The following is a 23,794-nucleotide window of genomic DNA, read 5'->3' as shown; positions in this document are numbered from 1 at the left end:
AATGAATATTCACATAGCTTTCAGTTGGATTCACCAATTGCTAACATTTACTTTGTTTGCTTTAATCTCTCTCTGTCTCTCTCTCTCTCTCTCTCTATATATATATGGTTTTTTTGTTTGTTTGTTTGGGACAGAATCTCATTCTGTTGCCCAGGCTGGAGTGAAGTGGCATACTCTTGGCTCACCACAACCTCCACCTCCTGGGCTCAAGCAATTCTCCTGTCTCAGCCTCCCAAGTAGCTGGGATTACAGGTTTGTGCCATCATGCCTGCCTAATTTTTGTATTTTTAGTAGAGACAGGGTTTCACCATGTTAGCCAGGCTGGACTCGAACTCCTGACCTCAGGTAATCCACCTGCCTTGGCCTCCCAAAGTGCTGGGATTACAGGCATGAGCCACCGCACCTGGCTCATATAGGTGTTATCATTACTTTTGCTGAATCATTTGAGAGTAAATTACAGACATCATGATCCTTTACCCATAAATACTTCAGCATGTATGGGCATTCTTTTATATAACTCCAATACAGGGCGGGCGCGGTGGCTCAAGCCTGTAATTCCAGCACTTTGGGAGGCTGAGGCGGGTGGATCTTGAGGTCAGGAAGTTCCAGACCAGCCTGGCCAACATAGTGAAACCCCATCTCTACTAAAAATACAAAAAATTAGCCAGGTGTGGTGGCGGGCGCCTGTAATCCCAGCACTTTGGGAGGCTGAGGCGGGTGGATCTTGAGGTCGGGAAGTTCCAGACCAGCCTGGCCAACATAGTGAAACCCCATCTCTACTAAAAATACAAAAAATTAGCCAGGTGTGGTGGCGGGCGCCTGTAATCCCAGCTACTCAGGAGGCTGAGGCAGGAGAATTTCTTGAACCCGGGGGAGGTGGAGGTTGCAGTGAGCTGAGACTGTGCCATTGCACTCCAGGCCGGGCGACAGAGTGAGACTCCGTCTCAAACAAACAAACAAACAAACAAACAAAACTCCAATACAATAATTAAATTCAGGAAACAAAACATTGACATATTATCTAATATGTAGTATATCTTTAAATTTCACCAGTTGCCCCAGTAACTGTCTTTACAGTAATGTCTTTTTTTGTTTGTTTTGAGTCAGAGTCTTGCTCTGTCTGCCAGGTTGGAGTGTAGTGGTGCGATCTTAGCTCACTGCAACCTCCACCTCCTAGGTTCAGGCGATTCTCCTGTCTTAGCCTCCTGAGTGGCTGGGATTACTAGCGCCCGCCACCACACCTGGCTAATTTTTGTATTTTTTAGTAGAGACGGGGTTTCGCCATGTTGGCCAGGCTGGTCTTGAGCTCCTGGCCTCAAGGGACCTGCCTGCCTCAGCCTCCCAAAGTGCTGGGATTTGCGACCATGCCTGGCGACAATGTCTTTTTTTCCTCTTTGGGCTTCAATTGTTGATGACCTCACATGATGTTTAGTTGTCTTGGTCTCTTTCTTTCTTTTTTTTTTTTTGAGACGGAGTTTCACTCTTGTCACCCAGGCTGGAGTGCAATGGTGTGATCTCGACTCACTGCAACCTCTGCCTCCCGAGTTCAAGTGATTCTCCTGCCTCAGCCTCCTGAATAGCTGGGATTACAGGCACCTGCCACCACACCCAGCTAATTTTTTGTATTTTTAGTAGAGACAGGGTTCTACCATGTTGGCCAGGCTGGTCTCGAACTCCTGACCTCAAGTGATCCACCCACCTTGGCCTCCCAAAGTGCTGGAATTACAGGCGTGAGCCACCGTGCCCGGCTCTTTATTTCTTTAATCTGTAATAGTTTCTCAGTTTTTTGTTGTCATGCATGGCACTGATATTTTTGAAGTGTGTGGGACCAGTTTTCTAGAAACGTCCCTCAATCTGGGTTTGTCTGATGATATTTCCTCATGATTGGGTTCAGGTTATGCATTTTGGGGCAGGAATTCCACAGAAGTGATATTGGGTCCTTTTTGGTGCCTCGTGTCAGGAGGCACATGATGGGTATGTTAATTTCAATTCCTTGGTTAAGTAGGAGATTGCTAAGTTTCTCCATTGTAACGTTGCCATGACTCCTCATTGGAATTAACGAGGAAACCCAAGTTTTCAAGAAAAAAGTCCAAGTTTGGGCAAGTTTATCTCACAAGCACACTTTAAGGGGTTGGTGGCATGCTTAGCCTTGGCGTGATCTCGGGCTGGGAGTTTTGAAAGTGGAGTTCTGGCTTTGAGCTTTGCAGCACAGAGCAGCTCTCTGTCTTTCCTCACGAGGACAAAGAATTCCATGCATGAATGCCTGCCACGGGCCGGGAATGCCATGTGCTGTTTACCAGCCTCTGAATTGCCCCGTGGCGTCAGGCAGCCGCTGGTGCTTCCTAAGGCTGAAGGCGCCCAGCAGAGGCGCTGCCATGGGCCACAGCAAATGTGTGGGGAACATTCTGCTGAGGAGGGCAGTTTCATTTCCCTTTAAATGCCTCTGTTATTTTCCACCACACGCTTGAGGCTTGGCCCTAATGGAAAAACTTCCCAGTAGTGGGGCCAAGGATGGGAAAGGGTTACTAATGAAAAGGCCTTCTCTTTGGACAGGGCGTTCTAGTTCACAGAATGCTTTATCTCTTGAGATCTCACACTGGGTTCTCAGCTCCGCCCAGGCAAGCAGGCAGTTCTGGCATTTGCTGACCCTATCTACAAACCAGAAAGGTGAGGCTCAGAAAAGCGAAGCGATTGGTCTCAACTCATAGAGTTGGGAAGAGGTGACTTGGCCAAAATCGATCCAAGCTTTCTGATTAAAAAAAGAATTTTTTTTTCTTCCCTGTGATGTCACTGCCGTTTCCCTGAAGAAGCTGGGAATTTCTTTTCTGGGGGAATTTTAGGAAATAGAGGATGCCTCTTGAAATTTGCAGGGACTTGAACTCGGACTTTTTAACATTATCGAAAGTAGTTATTAAAGTTATTATGGCCCAGCACAATAGCTCACTCCTGTAATCCCAATGCTTTGGGAGGCCGAGGCAGGAGGATCACTTGAGGCCAGGAATTCAAGGCTGCAGTGAGCTGTGATTGTGCCATTGCACTCCAGTCAGAATGACAGAGCGAGACCCAGTCTCAAAAAACAAATTAAAAAACCCCCATTATTATGTGCAAAGCCCCTTTCTTCAATGAGCCTACCATCTAGTAGGGGAATAATAATAATATCAGTTATCAGTTCTGCTATTTCCTAGCTGCGTGACCTTGGGCAAGTTATCGAACCTCACTGTGCCTCAGTTTTTTGTTTTTTGTTTTTTGTTTTTTTGAGACGGAGTCTCCGTCGCCCAGTCTGGAGTGCAGTGGCGCCATCTCAGCTTACTGCAACCTCTGCCTCCTGGATTCTCCTGCCTCGGCTTCCTGAGTAGCTGGGACTACAGGCGTGCCCACCACGCCCAGCTAATTTTTGTATTTTTAGTAGAGACAGGGTTTTGCCATGTTGGTCAGTCTGGTCTCAAACTCCTGACCTCAAGTGATCTGCCCGCCTTGGCCTCCCAAAGTGCTGGGATTACAGGTGTGAGCCCGCATCCCCAGCCCTGTTTTTTAAATCTATAAAACAGGGATAATATGGTTCTTCTCTCACAGCTTTGTTGGGAGGATGATTTAAATTAACATAATGTGGTCAGCATATAGTAAATACTGTGTTAGCTATTCCTATATACTCTTAGTTTGTGTGAGGCATTGTGTATGTATTTTACATGCTTTCTCTCTTTTCATTTCCACAACAACCACATGAGGTGGGTATTATTTTTCTCATTTAACAGACAAAGAAACTGAGGCTCAGAGAAGTTAAGCATGATGTCCAAGGTCACACAGCTAGCAAACAGCAGAGTCAGGATTCACACGGGGGTCTGTGCTGACTGAAAAGCCCATGCTTTTAATAGCATTCTGCTTGCTCTGGTACCAGGAAGACTGTTAATAACAGTGTATAACTATTTCAAGGTTTGGAGAGGAGTGGGGGGAGGGAATTCCAGGCAGAAGGACGGGGAATAAAAGTGTGGAAGTGGAGATGTGTGCGTGGGAGGTTTAGCAGGGTCAGGCCAGGGAGCAAGAGAAGGGGGACGAACTCAGAATGAAACCTGAAAGCCAGGCAGCTTGGCTGGTTTCAGGTCCAGCCATGAAAGGAAAAAACTGGGACATACACCCATTTGCCCATTTTGGGGAGGAGGGAGTAGGGTTTAGGGTTCAGGCTCAGCCTCCTGGCTGCTGTCAGTCCCTCCCGAGGCTCTCCTGCCCCGGGCCACCCTGGGTCCTTCCTCTCCTGAGTCTTCACTCTTCCACTATAATAATAAACAAGGGAGAAACTATGATCAAATCATTTGAATTGTAACGAGCCCCACCCACTTGTCCCAGACCACCCAGCCCACACAGCCTGGAAGCCCCCCAGCCCTGGCTAAGCCCATGGCGTCCTGCTGCCCTGCAGCTAGGAAAATGCAGGCCAGGCACAACCCTCTGGCCAGCTGGGGCCCTGAGGGGCTGAGCCTCCTGTCTGGGGGGAGAACCTGAAAATGCAAGGGGGCTGCAGGGAGGAATTTTGGGTGAAACAAAGTTGCTCCCGCCCCTGACAGTTTCCCCTGTATCTCTTCACCTGCCGGCCCTGCTTGGCTGCAGGGCGAGGCTGATTTTAGCCCGAAGTGAGAACCTGCCAACAATCTGTGGTGTGAGTAGAAGGATCTCAGTCTTCCTGGCCTCCTGGGTGGGATGCAGCAGCTCCCCCCACCCCACAAACCCCGACACCCTCCCAAGGGGAAGGAACTCGGGCGTCCTCAAGCTCGGACCACTGGCTCTTTTTTTTTTTTTTTTAAATATTTATTTATTTACTTATTATTATTTATTTATTTTTAGACAGGGTCTCGCTCTGTTGCCCAGGCTGGAGTGCTGTGGCGTGATCATGGCTCACCACAGCCTGGACATCCTGGGCTCAAGCCATCCTCCCACCTCAGCCTACCGAGTAGCTGGAACTACCGGCGCGCGCCACCATGCCCAGCTTGTTAACCATCCCCCCACCCCCGCCTTTTTTTTTTTTTTTTTTGGTAGAGACAGGGGGTCTTGCTATTTTGCCCAGGCTGGTCTGGAACTCATGGGCTCCAGCGATCCTCCTGCCTTGGCCTGCGGAAGTGCCGGGATTACAGACATGAGCCACCGCACCCGGCCCGGACCGCTTGCTCTTCATTCCGGAGATTATGGGGAGCTGGAGAAGAAGAAAGCAAGCAGAAAACTAAGGGGGGAAACGAGAGAAAGAGCCCGGGATGGGCAGAGGCTGACAGTGTGGCCAGGGGTCCTGCTGGGGGGGGGGGGGTGGAGAGTAGGGGGAGGTGTGTCGGGGGAGGCAGCAGGGGAGGAGCAAAGCCCTAGGTCGAGGGGGAGGGAAGGGCGGCGGCTTGCAATGAGCGGCAGGGAGCGTTGAAGGGCGTGGAGCGGGAAGGAAAGAAAAAGAGGGAGAGGACTCACAGGGAGAAAGGACAATGCCAAAGGGTGACTTCGAGGGGACTTTAGCCCCGCTCCCTGTCTCCATAAATCCCTCCTGGCACTCCAAACAAACCTACAATCGAAGTAAAGCAGCGCGCTTTCAATAGCGAGGCAAGGTCCCTTGCTCCAACCAGAAACGGGATGATACCTGGTGAACCCCCATCCAGCAAGCCCGGGGCCCTCAGAATCAAGGGCATGAGACCCTGGTCTCTAGAGAGCATCTGTGGCCACACCCCATTGGCCGAACTGTCAATCGCCAGGCCATATTTGGGCCTCATGACCCGTTGCTAGGCAGATTTTTATCCCCTGGGGTTGCTGTGAGCCATGTGCCCGCAGACTGGGTTGGAGGCGTGGGACACAGAGGGGAGCAAAGACGGGGCGAGCAAGTGGGAAAGAAGACCCTGGGGGGCTGTCGGGAAGCTGCTGAGGCCAGGTTTACACCTCCCAAGGGGTGGCCACGGGACCTCACCCCTTACCCTAGTGGGTCCCCAATGCCCAAACACTGGCCTTTCATTGCGCGCTTTCCCCTTTATCCAGACTTCCTTCAAATGACAGCTTTGTACCCTGAGAAACTAAGGTCCTGGAGAGTGTCAGCGTCATATATGTTATTGCTTTTGAAACTTTACATTTAAAAAGAGAGCTTTTAGACCCTGAGGGATGGGTCTCTCACGTGGTTATTTCAGGCCCATCAGCAGGCCAGCTTAGGGCATTTTGAAACGGCAGAGCCTTTTAGCCCATCCTCACAAACAGCGTGGTACCGCCTTGCTTTCTCCTCTGGGAGCTCCTGACATCCTCTGGATGCTGGGCTGCAGGGGGCAGGGTAGGGGGTGGGGCAGGGGCGCTTGACCCCTATGTGGAGGAGTTTTGGCCTTAAGGTTCCCCAGCCCCAGCCAGGTGAAAGGGGAGGCTTTTGACAACCTTGGGTCTTTCCAGCCAGTGTTTACTTAGGTGTGTGGTCTCCTCAAGGGCGCGTGGCTGCCAACCACGCCTCTGTCCTCTGTCTTCGGTGGCCAGGCGGTGGGGAGGGCTGGAATGTGAGCAGGCAGGCAAGAATAATGCCAGGGCATTTTCTATTTGTAAGATTGCAAGTTCGGCTCACAACTTGAATTTCAAGTGGGCCCTTCAGCCAGATAGGGAAGTCAGATGAGAGAGTGGAGGCAGCCAGTGCGGATTGTCTAAATTCCTAGAAAATAAATTCTAGGAATTTAGCTGCAGGAGGGAGGAGCCCCAGGTGGGATAAGCTCTGGGTAAATTTGCTGGGGGGCCTGGCAGGGATGCTTGGCTTTTTGTCCTTCACTCTATTTAAACACCATGTTTTTCCAAAAATTGCGTGTCTCTTGAATCATATCTAAGACTCTCTTTCTTTCTCTCTTTCTTTTTCTTTCTTTCTCTCTCTCTCTCTTTCTTTTTTTGAGATAGAGTCTTGTTCTGTTGCCTAGGTTGGAGTGTAGTGGTGTGATCTTGGCTCACTGCAACCTCCGCCTCCCAAGTTCAAGCAATTCTCCTGCCTCAACCTCCCTAGTAGCTGGGATTACAGGTGCGCACCACCATGCCTGGCTAATTTTTGTATTTTTAGTAGAGATGGGGTTTCACCATGTTGGCCAGGCTGGTCTGGAACTCCTGACCTCAGGTGATCCACCCGCCTCGGCCTCCCAAAGTGCAGGCATTACAGGCGTAAGCCACCACGCCCGGCCTGGAGGCAGGGACTTTAAAAAAAGTTATTTTTTAAACTGAGCTGCTGCCCTCTTATGAAGGAAAACCACTCCCTCTAAGTACTGATTTTGGTGACTGCTCTTAGTTTGAAGTAATTATTGTGTCTAAAAATGGAAAATCACATGTTACTGTTTATCAAAAGGAAATAAACACCTTGGATTAATCGGGTTCTTGCCACTGGATGGTGAGTCCAGACCTTGCCGGCAACCCAGGTAAAAAGGCCACTCTGCATGTTCTGCAAACACTCACTTTTTTTTTCTGTTTCTTTTTTTTTTTTTGAGATGGAGTCTCGCTTTGTTGTCCAGGCTGGAGTGCAATGACACGGTCTTGGCTCACTGCAACCTCTGCCTCCCGGGTTCAGGTGATTCTCCTGCCTCAGCCTCTTGAATAGCTGAGATTACAGGCGCCCGCCACCATGCCCGGCTAATTTTTCTTTTAGTAGAGACAGGGTTTCACCATGTTGGCCAGGCTGGTCTCGAACTCCTGACCTCAGGATCCCCCCGCCTTGGCCTCCCAAAGTGCTGGGATTACAGGCGTGAGCCACCGTGCCCAGCCCACTTTCGCTGTTTTACAGTTTCCAAAGGGGAAGTGGTCAGATCCTGTGTGTCTGCTGAGGCTTACTTGCTATGCCTGGTTATGTAATCGTGGAGAACCTTTGATTGGGCTTTGCTGGTGGCAGAAATAAGGACAGGAAAAAACATGGGAGTCAGGGCGTGTCCCCCACTCACTCTACTCTGACATGGATTGGACTGTTGATTGTTTTGTATTTATGAGCATTTGCTGAACTCTCACGGAATATGGAGAATTAAAAGTTGGACAGAAATGCTTCAGTAAGTCAGCGTGAACTGTACATAGGTTCACACAGGGAAAAAAAGGTCTTGGAGGTGGCTCCGAACACTACATGTCTCAGCCTTTTCATACTCCAGCCAATGCCCAGGGAGCACTCGGTGGTCTCTGCTTTTGACTTCGCTACTGTCAGCCTCTGCAGTCTCAAGCCGGCCTCTGCAGCCACACTCAGCTCTTCCCAGTACTCTTAACGTACTCTTCTCTTTCCAGCACCTGGCTTTCATGCAGACTTTTCTTCCTCATCCTTTGGGTTTCAGCTCAGAGGTCATTTCCTCCTGGAAGCCTTCCTGGATACTCCCCATCTTCCCCAGCTATCTCACGCATTCATGTTGCTCTGTACTTTTTTGTTCTTAGCACTATTCATATTAAAATATCAGTGGCCAATGGCTTGTCTGTCTGCCTCTCGTTCCGGACTGTCAGCTCTGTGAGTGAGATGTAGTGTGCTTGTCCATCATTATGTCTCCAGCACACGGCCAGGCACATGGCACGTGGCAGAAACTTGATAAGCCATCTTATCACTAACCGATCACTTCATACACTTCCCCTCAGCGACTGGTGCTCCAATTTTCCTTCTGTCAATTACTGTTTAGTTTCTTGATCTCTCAGGTTTTAGCCTGTACTTAGGGTAAAAACAAACAAAAGTTAAAGAACAAAGCAAAATAAACATTCTCTAATAAACGGTTGCTGAAGTTTTGCACTTTGGCTGCTTTCCTTGAGCTGCTGAGTGTGAATTCAGCTAAATTCTGTGCCCTGTCGGCTGGCAAACTCCTCAAATTGACACCATTCCAGCCCCCAGGACTGCCCTGCTGGGGTGGGAAAGGAGGCAGAGGAAAAGCTTGGAGACTCTGAAGTCGAGGACCTGAAGCCCAAGAAAGGTGGGGTGGCAAGAACGGCAAAAAGGGTGTTGCTTGGGGCAGGAAGTTGAGGAAGAGGGAGTGAAGGAGGGCTCGGGTGTGGAAGAGGAGAAGACACCCCAAATCTGCCCAGTTTGGTCCGAAATGGGTGGCTGGCATCTGAAACGTCTCTCACTGCTTAAGTCTAGGAAGTGTGGCTTTTGATTATTCTTTTGTTCTCCTTCCCTTCCTTCCTAGAGAATTTTTTGACCTGGAAAGCCTGGCTGGGATGTGGAGGGTTGTGTTTCCCACCTGCAGCAATGCGGGGCTGGCTTTGTCTTTGCAGCGAACTGCCCCATGCCCCCTGCCTGCCCCACCACTCTCTTTGAGCCTGACAGACACAGCAACAGTGGCTCCGTGGCCAGCGTCCAGCGCTGCAGAATGAGACAAAGCCCTGTGTATTTGCTGGGCAGCACTTGGCTGTGATATATTGACATGTGAGCGCAGTAGAGTATTTGTGGCATCTGGAGAGCAAAGCGCTCACATCACGCTGGGGTTTGGCAAGTGCATTTATTTCTCTCAGGGTTTGACAAAGTTCTTTTATTTTATTTTATTTTTTTGAGATGGAGTTTTGCTTTGTCATCAGGCTGAAGTGCAGTGACGCGATCTCGGCTTACTGCAACCTCCACCTCCCGGGTTCAAGCAATTCCCCTGCCTCAGCCTCCTGAGTAGCTGGGACTACAAGTATGCACTACCCTGCCTGGCTAATTTTTTGTATTTTAGTAGAGATGGAATTTCATCACGTTGGCCAGGATGGTCTCAATCTCCTGACCTCATGATCCACCCACTTTGGCCTCCCCAAGTGTTGGGATTACAGGCGTGAGCCACCGCGCCTGGCAGGCAAAGTTCTTCTAGCATGTAGAATTTGAGGCATTGAGACTGGAAATCCCTTTGAAAGGCAGGGATAAAATTGTTTTTTTTTTTTGATGGGGTCTCACTCTGACCCCCAGGCTGGAAAGCAGTGGTGCCATCTGCCACTCCACCTTCTGGGCTCAAGAAATCCTCCCACCTCAACCTCCCAAATGCCACCACGCCTGGCTAATTTGTTTTGTGTTTTTGATTTTTTTTTGTAGAGATGGTGTTTCACTATGTTGCCCAGGCTGGTCTCGAACTCCTGGGTTCAAGCAATTCTCCCATCTCAGCCTCCCAAAGTGTTAGGATTACAGATGTGAGCCACTGTGCCTGGCCAGAATTGTATGTTTTAATGTGATACAGTATGTCTGAGCAATGTCCACATCCAGTTGTCAAGGGGGAAAAAACTTGATAGTGAGCATTCCCAGCTCAACGCTGCCTTGTTCAAAACTCAGCTGACATAGAGGCTTCTGCTGGTTCCTTGTCCACACAGAGTAAGCTCTTCCCAGCCAAAGGGGAGATGAAAGGATTATTTACTATGTAAAGTGGTGAGGCAGAAATCTCCCAGTTTGTTCACTTAGCTCAAAGTGGGAGAAAAAAAATGATGTTGAGGCGGTTCTATAGCTCGATTTCTGGTATGATCAACTGGGAGCAGCAATTTAAAACCCACTTGGATTTTTTAAGTCACTGGGGAGGTTCGGAGCCACATACCACGCCCTGTGTGTCATCATCGGGCTCTCTGAGGGACAGCACGTAGGTTTGGGAGGAACAGGTTCAAACCTGACTCTGATCGTTAACGAAGGTAGTGTTCTGTAGCACACATGACTCTCTGGGCCAATCAGATTACCCCAGCCTTCTAGCACCTGTGTGAACTGGCATAGCTGGGAAGCGGGCTAGGCTGGGCTCAGGTGGGGCAGCCAGGTACCTTTATAGTATGATTTAAAGGCCTCAGGTGAGGCTGCCCTAGCCTGAAATATCTCCCCTACTGGCTTGTCAAGGATGTCTGAATTTCGCTACTATTGAGTCATTCCTTTGCGTTTACTACGGTCCTCGTTTTGTGAGTGCAGGTTGATCTGGAATACAGGATCCTTAACCTTCCCATCTTAATTGCGTGGATACAACTAGACTATGTTTAATCTCTTGGGTAAGCCACAAACTAAGTTCCACTTTTTCATGCCAGGCCTGTCTTGAGGCATTTCACCTGCCCTCTTCTCTATTCTGTTCAGCTTAGACAAGAAGCAAGCTGGAGCCAGGTAGTCTGGTGTGGGGGACAGAGGAGCAGAGGACCGGGAAGTGAGGGCACCCAGGAGCAGCAGGCTCTCCTTCCTGGCTTCTGGCTTTCCAGCACAGAAAAGCTTGGCTGAGCCTTGGTTTGGTGTCAGATGACGCCTGAAGGGAGATGTGATCTCCCCATTTTGGCCCAGATGGAGCACAGTTAGCTCTTACATGGACTTCCTTCCACTTACTCACTTTCCCTTTACCAGCTATCCTCTGTCCTCCTACTGCTGCACTCTCAGCCATCATCATTCTACGTGGCCTCATGCCAGAAGGGAAGTCTCATTGGCATCCGAGAGGAGCCAGGAGCTCCTAAGCCCCACCAGCACTCGGCCACACCCCTTTCCCCTTTGTGGCTTGGTTCACAGTCTCCAGGAGATGGAGGAGTGGCTAGGAGCTGCGCAGCTGCCTACAGCTCAACTTGTGCGGCAGGTTTTTTGTTTTTTTGAGATGGAGTCTTGCTCTGTTGCCCAGGCTGGAGTGCTGTGGTGCGATCTTGGCTCACTACAACCTCCGCCTCCCGGGTTCAAGCGATTCTCTTGCCTCAGTCTCCCGAATAGCTGAGATTACAGGCACACGATACCATGCCCAGTTAATTTTTTTGTATTTTTAGTAAGACGGGGTTTTGCCCTGTTGGTCAGGCTGGTCTCGAACTCCCGACCTCAGGTGATCCACCCACCTCGGCCTCCCAAAGTGCTGGGATTACAGGCATAAGCCACTGCGCCTGGCAGGTTTGAACAGATACAGAGGATGTTTAGTGAGAGGCCAGTCGGATGCTATGGGTCTGCACTAAAGCCTTAAACCCTTTCTATCTTTTCCTCTTTCCCAGGCCTAGAAGACATGGTCAGAGTTCATCTATGTCATGCCCCTGCCTCCAGGCATATTTTATCTCCCCATGCCCATGCCTGTCTTCCAGAGACCACTCCCACCAAAGGAAGTGGGAGAAGAGAGGCGGAAGAGAGGCCATAAAGTCCACTGGAATATAGGCTCCATGAAGGCAGGGATTTTTAATATATCCCCAGAGTCTAGAACAGTGCCTGGCCCACAGTAGATGCTCAATAAATATTTGTTGAATAATGAACCTCCCCTTGTTGAAGTAATCACAGCTGGTAAAGTACTTTCAATCCTAATGAATATTCTGTTGGGCAGGTGGAAATTTTTAGAGCCAACATTTCCAAAGATCTATTTATTTTGTTTTTTGTTTTTATTTTATTTTTTTTAGAGAAGGGCCTTGCTCTGTCACTCAGGCTGGAGTGCACTGGCATGATCACAGCTCACTGCAACCTTGAACTCCTGGACTCAAGAGATCCTCCCACCTCAGCTTTCTGAGTAGCTCTTACTAAAGGCACAGCTTCCACGCCCAGCTAATAAAAAAAAATTTCTTTTTTTTTTTTTTTTTTTAGAGTGAGTCTGGGTTCACTATGTTGCTCACATGCTGCTCTCAAACTTCTGGCCTCAAGCGATCCTCCCACCTTGGCCTTCTAAAGCACTGGGATTATAGGCATGAGCCACTATGTCTGGCCCCAAAGATTCAATTTTTAATTACACCATATAGTGTAATTATAATTACATTTAGTGTAATCTTAGTATGCCATTCATTTTGTAAAAAATTAAAACAATACAAGAGAAATTCCCCTTGTTCCAAACACACTTGCGTGCTCCTTCTTAGTGATAACCATTGGCTTCATCTTGGCATGTGCCCCGTAGACTTTGCTCAATGCATTTGGACAAGTCTGTATGTTAACATAGAAGCCTAGAGTTTTGTGGGTTAGCAACGACACAACAACCACAACAACAAAACCCATAAAACCATAAATAAGATTGGACTGTGCTGTTTTGCAGTTTCCTTTTCCCCCTGTTAACGTTTTGGAGATGTTCCATGTAGGTGAAAACAGACCTACCTCGTTCTTTTCATTGTGAAATATTGTGCAGCATAGATACATTGCATATTTGACAATTCCTCTATTGATGGACTTTTAAGTCATTTCCAGTGTTTACTTTTTTTTTTTTTTTTGAGATGAAGTCTCCCCTCTGTCACCCAGGCTGGAGTGCAGTGGCTCAATCTCGGCTCACTGCAACCTCTGCTTCCCAGGTTCAAGCGATTCTCCTGCCTCAGCCTCCTGAGTAGCTGGGATTACAGGGGCGTGCCACCACGCCTGGCAAAATTGTTTTGTGTTTTTACTAGAGATGGAGTTTCGTCATTTTGGCCCAGCTGGTCTTGAACTCCTCACCTCAGGTTATCTGCCTGCCTCAGCCTCCCGAAGTGCTGGGATTACAGGCGTGAACCACCGCGCCTGGCCTATTACCAGTTTCTATGATCTTGTTAGAATAAAAATTTCAGCTCTCTCTTGGACAGGAAATTGTGAGTGATTCACACTAGTAACATAATCAGATATGTCGTAATGATGCTATTTAATGCTGTCTTCTGTTACTTAGTAACTGTTTTACATAAAGTGAGTAATCATGTCTCTACCTTTTTTGATAGGAATGATTGTGTATCACTTTTCTCCACCCATTTCACCATGACCTTTAGATGTGAAATGGGAGAGTCTGGAGCCTTGGAGGGCCTCAGGGGAGTGACCTCCCCCTTCCCTTCCTTATCCTCTGTTTTCTTGAGTGGCTTCAAGGAGTTGTTTGGTGCCATAGCCTGCCCTTCTGCCACATCCTTTCCTGCCACATAGTGGTCATGTCCTGGAATGACGAGATGACAATGCCAATCATTCAGTCCCAGGCTGCATGGTGCACTGGCCTTTGGATTCCTCCTTTGATCAGCTCAGAACACTTTAGCAGTTGTTGGTTTTGACCTGTGCTTGGCTTTGATGATATCAGGCCCATCTTCAAACCTTTTCCTTGTACCTCAGGAATGATACCGCAGTCTGGATCCAGCCTTAATCTTTTCAAGGCCCACGCATCACTCAGTATAATGTTTTCCACAGATAAGTACATTTTAAAAGGAAAAGCTTTAAGAACACTTTATATTTTATACCATTTAATTCCTTGGCAATTTTCTTCTCCCACCCACACCTTAATGTCATTTGCTCTTCTATTTTTCTCATCCTCTGTTTTCTTTTCTTTCTTTCCTTCCTTCCTTCCCTCCCTCCCTTCTTCCTTCCTTCCTTTCCCTTCCTTCCTTCCTTTCTTCTCTTTCTTTCTTTCTTTCTTTCTTTCTTTCTTTCTTTCTTTCTTTTCTTTCTTTCTTTCTTTCTTTCGATGGAGTCTCCCTCTGCTGCTCAGGCTGGAGTGCAGTGATGCGATCTCGGCTCACTGCAACCGCCGCCTCCCGGGTTCAAGCAATTCTCCTGCCTCAGCCTACTGAGTAGCTGGGACTACAGGCACGCGCCACCACGCCCGGCTAACTTTTGTACTTTTAGTAGAGACAGGGTTTCACTATGTTGATCAGGCTGGTCTCGAACTCCTGACCTCGTGATCTGCCCGCCTTGGCCTCCCAAAGTGCTGGGATTACAGGTGTGAGCCACCGCTCCCGGCCAACCTGTTTTCAAGATTACATCAGAGTGGTGGCTGTGGAAGAATTTTTCTCCCTGAGAATTTTCTCTAGGCATAGTTCTTTGTTACTAACAAGATTTTCCTTCTCCCTGCTTGACGATTTCCGTACAGTTTAGACTCATAGAGTATCTTAATATTAATCTCTAGTGATTGAATTGCAACAGCACCTAGGATGGCTAGATTTCATAATGGCTTTTTCCTGAAGTTCACTTTTCAGAGGGAGCCTAGGACTTTTAAGGCAGTGTGATTTGTTTTAATGGTTTCAGATTAATTTTGTATTTGTATCAGAAAACCATTTACTTAATGATTTGATTGTTTCATTTTCTAAAGTGAATAGTAACTGAACTCGTTTCCTACTCCTTTATTTAGTCCAGCTACTATAGAATCTTTGTTTTGCTTGCTTTTAGTAATATTAACGTTATTTCTTTCTTTCTTTCTTTCTTTTTTTGAGACGGGATCTGGCTCTGTCACCCATGCTGGAGTGCAGTGGCGCGATCTTGGCTCACTGCAGCCTCTGCCTCCTGGGATCAAGTGATCCTCCTGCTACAGCCTCCTGAGTAGCTGGGATTACAGGCATATACCACCATGCCTGGCTAATTTTTCTATTTTTAGTAGAGACGAGGTTTCATCATGTTGGCCAGGCTGGTCTCGAACTTCTGGCCTCAAATAATTCAAGCGCCTCGGCTTCCCAAAGTTCTGGGATTACAGGCATGAGCCACTGCGCCTGGCATATTACTGCTATTTCTTTTTTTTTTTTTTTTTGAGACGGAGTCTTGCTCTGTCCCCATGCTGGAGTGCAGTGGCGTGATCTCGGCTCACTGCAACCTCTGCCTCCCAGGTTCAAGTGATTCTTCTACCTCAGCTTCCCAAGTAGCTGGGACTACAGGTGCATGCCTTCATGCCCAGCTAATGTTTTTTTTTTTTTGTATTTTTAGTAGAGACTGGGTTTCACCACGTTGGCCAGGCTGGTCTCGATCTCCTGACCTCGTAATCTGCCTGCCTCGGCCTCCCAAAGTGCTGGGATTATAGGCATGAGTCACTGTCCCCGGCCTATTACTGTTATTTCTAAAGCACTCTAGTTTTGGCAATGAATTACAACAGGACACTGTGAGGTAATCTACATGTTTAGGTGAAAGCCATGCTTTCTATAGGATAACTTCTTATCTTGAATATACTGGCAACTTTGGCTTGGATTTTTTTTCCTTCTTTCATATTTCCTAATATATGCTATGAAACATGAATGGATGGTTTAGTGTTTAGAGTGTGGGTTTATGAACCAGGTAGTTTGGATTCAAATCTCAGCTCTGCCACTTTCTTTTTTTTTTGCCCGGGTTGGGGGAGGTGGTCTCACTCTGTCACGTAGGCTAGAGTGCAGTGGTGTGATCACAGCTCACTGTAGCCTTGACTTCCCTGAGATCAGGTGATTGTCCCACCTCAGCCTCCTGAGTAGCTGGGACCACAGGCGTGTACCACCATGCCTGGCTACTTTTTTTTTTTTTTTTGAGATGGAGTTTCATTCTTGTTGCCCAGATTGGAGTGCAATGGCTCAATCTTGGCTCACTGCAACCTCCGCCTTCTGGGTTCAAGCGATTCTCGTGCCTCGGCCTCCTGAGTAGCTGAGATTACAGGCGCCCGCCATCACGCCATGCTAATTTTTGTATTTTAGTAGAGACCATGTTGGTCAGGCTGGTCTTGAACTCCTGACTTCAGGTGATCCACCTGCCTTGGCCTCCTAAAGTGCTGGGATTATAGGCGTGAGCCACTGCGCCCGGCGGTCCTGGCTAATTTTTGAATTCTTTGTGGAGACAAGGTTTCGCCATGTTGCCCAGGCTGATTTTGAACTCCTGGGCTCAAGCCATTTGCCTACCTTGGCCTCTCGAAGTGCTGGGATTACAGGTGTGAGCCATTGTGCCTGACCAGCTCTGGCTCTTTCTAGCTGTACCATCTAGGGCAAGTTATTTAAGCTCTCTGTACTTCAGTTTCTTCTTGTGTAAAACGGGGTAGTAGTAGTACTTGTCTCCAGAGTTGATGTAAGGAGTTGACATAAGGGTAAAAATCGTTTGGCATGTGGTAAGCGCCAATGTGTTTGCCATTATTATTCAATCTTTGTTTCTAAATTAAAAAAAAATTCCTTCCTTCTGTGGTTATTTGGACTTATTCTGAGTTTCATTTTATAACTAGAAACTGAACAATTGAAATAAAAAGAAGAGTCATCACATGCTGAATTTCTCAACCAAACTTTTTCTGGGAAAGACAGGATTGTTTTTGTAAAATAATTTATATCTGATTATTATTAGAATTTTAAAAATTTGTGAAGAAAGAAGAATCAGTGAGATGGGATTAATCTATGTGTAGTTTTTAAGAACCTTGGAAATTTTCATGCCATCGATTGTTAGAGAAGTGCAAATATCATTCAGTTGAAAGACTCTTACACCATTCATTCATTTATTCACCACTCATTCATTCATTTATTCACCACTCATTCATTCATTTATTCACCACTCATTCATTCTTTCATCACTCATCATTCATCTATCCAAGCCACAAACATTTCCAGAATGCCTGGGACACTGCTAAGCTCTCGGAGACAAAGACAAATAATTTATTGTCTCAGCATCTAGAAAACTCTAATGAAGAATTTGCTTCATTATGGGGAGGAAAAATTTAAGTGGCCCCAACAGTCCTCCTGAAAGCTCGGAACAGGGAAGATAGTTCACCTGTAAGAAGGAAGGATGAATAAGAAATTTCACCAATTTGGCCCGGCCAGGTGGGTCACACCTGTAATCCTAACACTTTGGGAGGTGGAGATGGGAGGATCACTTGAGCCCAGGAGTTCAAGACCAGCCTGGTCAACATAGTGGGACCCCCATCTCTTAAAAAATAAAAAAAGGCTGGGCACGGTGGCTCACGCCTGTAATCCTAGCACTTTGGGAGGCCGAGGTGAGTGGATAACCTGAGGTCAGGAGTTTGAGACCAGCTTGGCCAAGATAGTGAAACCCCGTCTCTACTAAAAATAAGCTTAGCCACACACTTAGCTGGTGTGGTGGCACATGCCTATAATCCCAGCTACTTGGGAGGCTGAGGCAGGAGAATTGCTTGAACCCGGGAGGCAGAGGTTGCAGTGAGATTGTGCCACTGCACTCCAGCCTGGGCAACAGAGTGAGATTCTGTCAAAAAAAAAAAAAAAAAAAAAAGAAAGAAAGAAAACAGGCCGAGCATGATGTCTTACACTTGTAATCCCAGCACTTTGTGAGGCTGAGGTGGGTGGATCATCTGAGGTCAGGAGTTCGAGACCAGCCTGGCCAACATGGTGAAACCCTGTCTCTACTAAAAATACTAAAAATTAGCTGGGCATGGTGACACACGCCTGTAATCCCAGCTACTTGGGAGGCTGAGGCAGGAGAATCCCTTGAACCTGGGAGGCTGGAGGTTGTGGTGAGCTGAGATCTGGCCACTGCCCTCCAGCCTGGGACACACAGTGAGACTCTGTCTCAAAAAAAAAAAAAAAAAAAAAAAAAAAAGAAAAGAAAAGAAAAGAAAAGAAAACAGTAGAAAGAAAATAAAAAAGAAATTTAATCTGTTTGAAACTGAAGGTCCCGATTCAATCCTTTCATGTAACCTTTGGCTTACTATCCCCTGGGGAAGAGCAATCTCCCTTTTTTTTTGAGACAGGGTCTCACTCTGTCGCCCTGGCTGGAGTGCAGTGGTGTGATCATGGCTCACTGTAGCCTTGACCTCCTGGACTCAGGCAGTCCTCCTGCCTCAGCCTCCTGAGTAGCTGGGACTACGGTTGTGTGCCACCACACCTGGCTAATTTTGTTTATTTTTTATTTTTTGTAGAGGTGGGGGTCTCACTATATTGCCCAGGCTGGTGTGGAACTCCTAGGCTCAGGTGATCCTCTTGCCTCAGTCTCTGAAAGTGCTAGGATTACAGGCGTGAGCCACTGCGTCCTGCTGGGAAGAGTAATTTCCTGGGATGGTGTTAGACTTGGGCAAACACATGAAAAGAGTAACCCGTTGAAAACACTGATGGCAACCATAGTTCTCCACGAACTGGTTTCAGTGTTGCTGCCAGACGGAATCCTGCTATTGGTCAGGGAATCCCATGGCCAGGTGGGCTCTCCTTCTTGATGGGAACACTCCCCTTCCCCACAGATGGTAGCGACCTCTGATTGGAGATCTACTGTGTAAGGCATCAGGAACTCTGAGTGGAGCTGAGTCTAGTGATCGGAACCCCTGCCCCGCAGTATCCAGCTTAATGCTGTTGGAGAAAAGATACCCAGAGGGCTGTAACCGATGAGTGCTGTGGTCCCACAATAAAACCCTCCTTTCTTACACATTGTTCCTCAGTGTTCAGTTGTACCTTATCTCTCTCCTTCTGTCCTCGCAAAGCCCTTGAGGAGAATGACTGGGTCTGGTGGGTGGATGAACCGGAGATAGCATTGTCCCCTTTGTGTGAGATTCCCCGGGCTTTCACAAAGGGCTGTCCTTCAGCTTAGGCCAGTTGTCTTCTAAAGATTCTCTGTTATCTTCTCTACAGCTAGAGATTCCAGGCAACGGTGGAGCTTGGGCTGGGTTGGGGTGTGTTGCGGGGTGGTGGTGGTAAACGTGGGGTCTCTGGTATTTTATACACCCATAGTAGGCATTTGAAAAGTGCTTATTGATTGGATGATTTGATGAGTGACCTGGTGATAATCTTTATCCTTGTTAGAACACACCACAGCCATCAGCACTGGAATGCAAAGACCAGAACAAACAGAAGGAAGCCAGCAGCCAAGCCGGGGCAGTTTCAGTCTCCACCCCAAATGCAGGTGAGAGAAGTGATGGGGACTGAAAGACGGATGACCTTGATTATGATAATGATACCCTTTATCACAGATGGGCATGCCTGCCTGGGCTGTGGAAGCCACACGTGGAAGGATATGGCTCAGGACCCCAGGAGCCCAGCCCCTCTTTCTCCTGGGCCTGGAAATTCAAACCCTACTCTTCTTTCAGCTTTGTGAGAAGCCCATAGGAAATGCACTTACTACAGAAGGATTACGTACTCCTTCAGAAGGAGTCTCAAGCGTTTCTTCATAGGGAGGGCTGCCGTGGAATATCCACATTCTTTTAAGACAGTACCTATTAAACCCAGAAGCCAGGGTGGGGCAGAAACCAAAGACTCAGAATTAAAGGGTTGGAATCTACTCCTAGTGGAAGATCTACCAGAGTGTAGAAAAAGTCTTTTTGATCCTCTCAAGGAAAGTCTTTTTCAGGCCTCCTAGGAGGGAGATGCCCACATGGAGGGTGAGCTGGAGGGGAAGAAGTGAGTGACTGTGGGCTATGGAAATCCTGGGTCATAGGGAGCTACGTGGAGGGGTCATTGGCTCAGTGTGGGCCGTAGCCATGTTTCTGGCCTGTACCAAAATGAAACTGTTTTTTGGAGGTAATTGCAAACATTTAAGAATCAGGAGACTGGCTGGGCATGGTGGCTCATGCTTGTAATCCAACACTTTGGGAGGCCGAGGCAGGCGGATCACTTGAGGTCAGGAGTTCAAGACCAGCCTAGCCAACATAGTGAAACCCTGTCTCTACTAGAAATATAAAAATTAGCCGGGTATGGTGGCAGGCACCTGTAATCCCAGCTACTCGGGAGGCTGAGACAGGAGAATTGCTTGAACCCAGGAGGCAGAGGTTGCCGTGAGTCGAGATTGCACCACTGCACTCCAGCCTGGGCGACAGAGTGATATTCCGTCCCAAAAAAACAAAACAAAACAATAAACAAAAATATGGAATGTATGGCCTCTCAACATTTTGTCATGTTCACTGAGCCCACATTCCCACATGGCAATGTCAGCTGGAGAGGACTGACTGCCGTGTCACTGGGCAAAGGGAGCTCCGCTTCCTTCTATCCGCTCCTGTGGACCCTCCTTCCTCCATCTGAGCCCCATTTTCTCCTCTCACCTCTTCCTTGCCCAGCGCTCCACCCATAGCCTGGGGTGAATGTCCGTTCAGCATATAAACAGGGACATACTCCACCTCCTTTAAAGAAAGCCTCCCAGCCTGGTGCGGTGGCTGACGCCTGTAATCCCAGCATTTTGGAAGGTGGAGGCGCAGGAGGATCATGAGGTCAGGAGTTCGAGACCAGCCTGGCCAAAACGGTGAAACCCTGTCTCTACTAAAAATACAAAATTAGCCGGGCGTGGTGGCGCACGCCTGTAATCCCAGCTACTCAGGAGGCTGAGGCAGAAGAATCGCTTAAACCCGGGAGGCGGAGGTTGCAGTGAGCTGAGATCAGGCCACTGCACTCCAGCCTGGGTGACAGAGCAAGACTCTGTCTCAAAAAAAAAAAAAAAAAAGAAAAGAAAAAGAAAAGAAAGAAAGCCTCCCTCAAGCCCGAACCCCTCTTGCTGTGGTGCTATTCTTTGAGAGCCAACTGGAAAGCATTGCCTGTTCCATTCCTGTCGCCTCTTCCTCATCTTCCCTTCACTCCAGTCCCCCCACTTCCCGTTCCCAGGCTTCCACCCTGCCACTCAATACTGCTCTTGCTGATTCCACTTCATTGATATGAGTGCCCAGGGAAATCTCTGGGCACTTGGTGCTGTGCCCTCTCCTTCCTTGAAACACCCTGCCCCCTCTGATTGGTGATATCGCCTTCATGTTGACGTCTGTTTGGTTAGGATGACTTTGCCCTCCCTTCCTAGGCCCTTTATGGGCTCCCCTCTTCCCATAACCTCGAAAGTGGCAGAATTTCCCAAGGACCTGTCATGGGTTTTTGTTTTTCTCACTCGGGACTCTCTCTGGGCAACCTCTTGGGGCTCTGTGGCTCTCAGGCCTGCTTCTCTTCCGAGCTCCAGGGCTGCACATCTGGGCTCCCCTCCACTTCCCCTCTCCCTGTCTCTCCATCCCCCTCCTTACCGTCTCTGGTCAGCTCTGCTAACCATCTGGCCACCACACCAGTCACCCACCTTCTTAACATTTCCAATGTTTTTGGTTTGTATTATTTGCTACAATCGCCTCCTAACTGTCTGCCTATCTTAGCTCTTTTCCTCCATGGATAGACTGAGCTTAAATAGTGGTTAGTTTAAAATAAAAGAATCAAATCATGTTAACTCCCCTCCTTGAAATTCTTCAGTGGCTGCTCGTGGCTCTCGGGGTGAAGTTCACATCCTTGGCTCAGCACCCAAAGATGCCATGGCTCAGCTCTCGGCTCAGCCCGCACCACTTCCCATGTGGGCTTTTCACTCCAGCAACACCCTAGTGCTGGTCCCCACATCCATGATGCCGGTCTATGCTCCTATGTCTTTTTTTTTTTTTTTGAGATGGAGTCTCACTCTGTGACCCAGGCTGGAATGCAGTGGCGTGATATCAATCACTGCAACCTCCACCTCCCGGGTTCAAGCAATCCTCCTGCCTCAGCCTTCTGAGTAATTGGGATTACAGGCATGCACCACAATGTCCAGCTAATTTTTTTGTATTTTTAGTAGAGATGAGGTTTCACCATATTGGCCAGGCTGGTCTTGAACTCCTGACCTTGTGATCCACCCGCCTGGGCCTCCCAAAGTGCTGGGATTACAGGTGTGAGCCACCGTGCTGGGCCGCTCCTGTGTCTTTATTGTGCTCTTCCAAACCCCTCTGCCCCCTGTCTTCCTGGGCCTTTGAACCACTACTCCAGGCCCACCTGAGCCTCCAAGTCTGGGCTCAGGGCCCCTTCTCTGTGCTCTTCCATGCTGCCCAGGCATCCCTGTTTTGGCTCCCATGGTGCTGGGCCTCCACTAGACTTCACACTCAGTAGGGCCCAGGAGGATCTACAGCACAGTCTGCCTGGAATATAAACTAGACAGATGGGCTGGGCACTGTGGCTCATGCCTGTAATCCCAGCACTTTGGGAGGCCGAGGTGGGTGGATCACCTTAGGCCAGGAGGTTGAGAGCAGCCTGGCCAACACAGCAAAATCTTGTCTCTACTGAAAATACAAAAAAAAAAAAAAAAAAAAAAAAAAAAATTAGCTGGGCATGGTGGGCGCCTGTAATCCCAGCTAATCGGGAGGCTGAGGCAGGAGAATTGCTTGAACCCAGGGGGCGGAGGCTGCAGTGAACTGGGATCGCGCCATTGCACTCCAGCCTGGGCAACAGGAGCGAAACTCCGTCTTGGGAAAAAAAAAAAAAAGCTAGACAGATGATGACAAGCTCCGCTGGCTGGCTTCCCAGTGCTTACATGGTGGCCATTTCTCTCTTGCTCTTTGGGGACTGGGTTCTAGTGTTTGTGTTGCCAAATGCAGCACTTTTTGTTGTACACTTTACTTCAACATTGATTAAATTAAATGTCTGGGGATTTCAAGGGAATTGGGATTTGACCCCTTTTCTCAAAGGACTTGTACACTGGGTGCATAATGTCTGTTCATTCAATGAACGTTTATTTACTGAGCACCTTTGCAGAGCCAGGCACGGAAGGTGGCAGAATTAAAGCAGCCAGTCACAGGGATTCAGATAAAGTCTGTGGAGCTTAAAGGAACTTCCGTGGCTTTTCATCTTCTCATGCCTTGGTTTAAAGTACAGGAGAAAGATTATAGTTCTCCTTGCCAGAGACGCCTCTTTCCCCTGATCATGGATGTTTCCTTAGAAACCAACTTGCGTGTCCCCCACTTTCATGGGCTTTGAAGCTGGAGTCTTGTGTAAACATCACTTCACGGGCATGTGAGAAACAAGCCTTTCCTGTCCCCGCCGTGAGCCTCCAGCTTTCTCTAAGTCGACTTCTCAAGGGGGTACTGCTGTTTCTTTTAATATCAAAAAACCCGTTTGAACATTACATGGTTTTCTCACGGTAACACTTCAGTCAGCTGCATACAGGGTCATTTTGGTAAATAAGCGGAAAATCAGAGAAGTATTGCTGGACTTGAAGACAAGTCTGTGCAGTTGAGAGCAGCAGAGCTTTTGAATCAAGACATCATGGGAGGTTGAGGCAGGTGAATCGCTTGAACCCGGGAGGGGGAGGTTGCAGTGAGCCGAGACTGCGCCACGGGCGACAGTGCGAGACTCCGTCTCAAAAAAAAAAAGACATTTACGCTGTGTCCTAAATGTTGAAGGCGGTTTTGAGGGGTGAGGTGCTGGAGAGTTGAAGCTACAAACAGAAACCTATAAACTCATTGTGTTGGATGTCATACTGTCCTGCCTTACGCCACATACCCTCATGGTTAGGAGCTCTGCTCAGAAACTTGACTGCCTGGGTTCAAATCCTGTCTTTGCTACTCTACCTTGGGGCATGTTCCAGTTTTTC

The 23,794-nt window shown here is 48.2% G+C and overlaps 1 protein-coding gene across 1 annotated transcript in view; it reads left to right on the top strand.

Annotated features, from left to right (window-relative positions):
• AHNAK (AHNAK nucleoprotein) overlaps nucleotides 1-23,794 on the top strand; it is a 112,593-nt gene that overhangs the window by 35,122 nt on the left and 53,677 nt on the right. Inside the window, exon 5 of the mRNA XM_009423268.4 lies at nucleotides 19,252-19,351. Within this exon, the coding sequence (XP_009421543.1) occupies nucleotides 19,252-19,351 (100 nt within the window). The remainder of the gene's footprint in view (nucleotides 1-19,251; nucleotides 19,352-23,794) is intronic.

Source organism: Pan troglodytes, chromosome 9 (assembly GCF_028858775.2).
Source record: "Pan troglodytes isolate AG18354 chromosome 9, NHGRI_mPanTro3-v2.0_pri, whole genome shotgun sequence".
Lineage (NCBI taxonomy): Eukaryota > Metazoa > Chordata > Mammalia > Primates > Hominidae > Pan > Pan troglodytes.
This window is presented reverse-complemented; position numbering and strand designations above follow the sequence as displayed.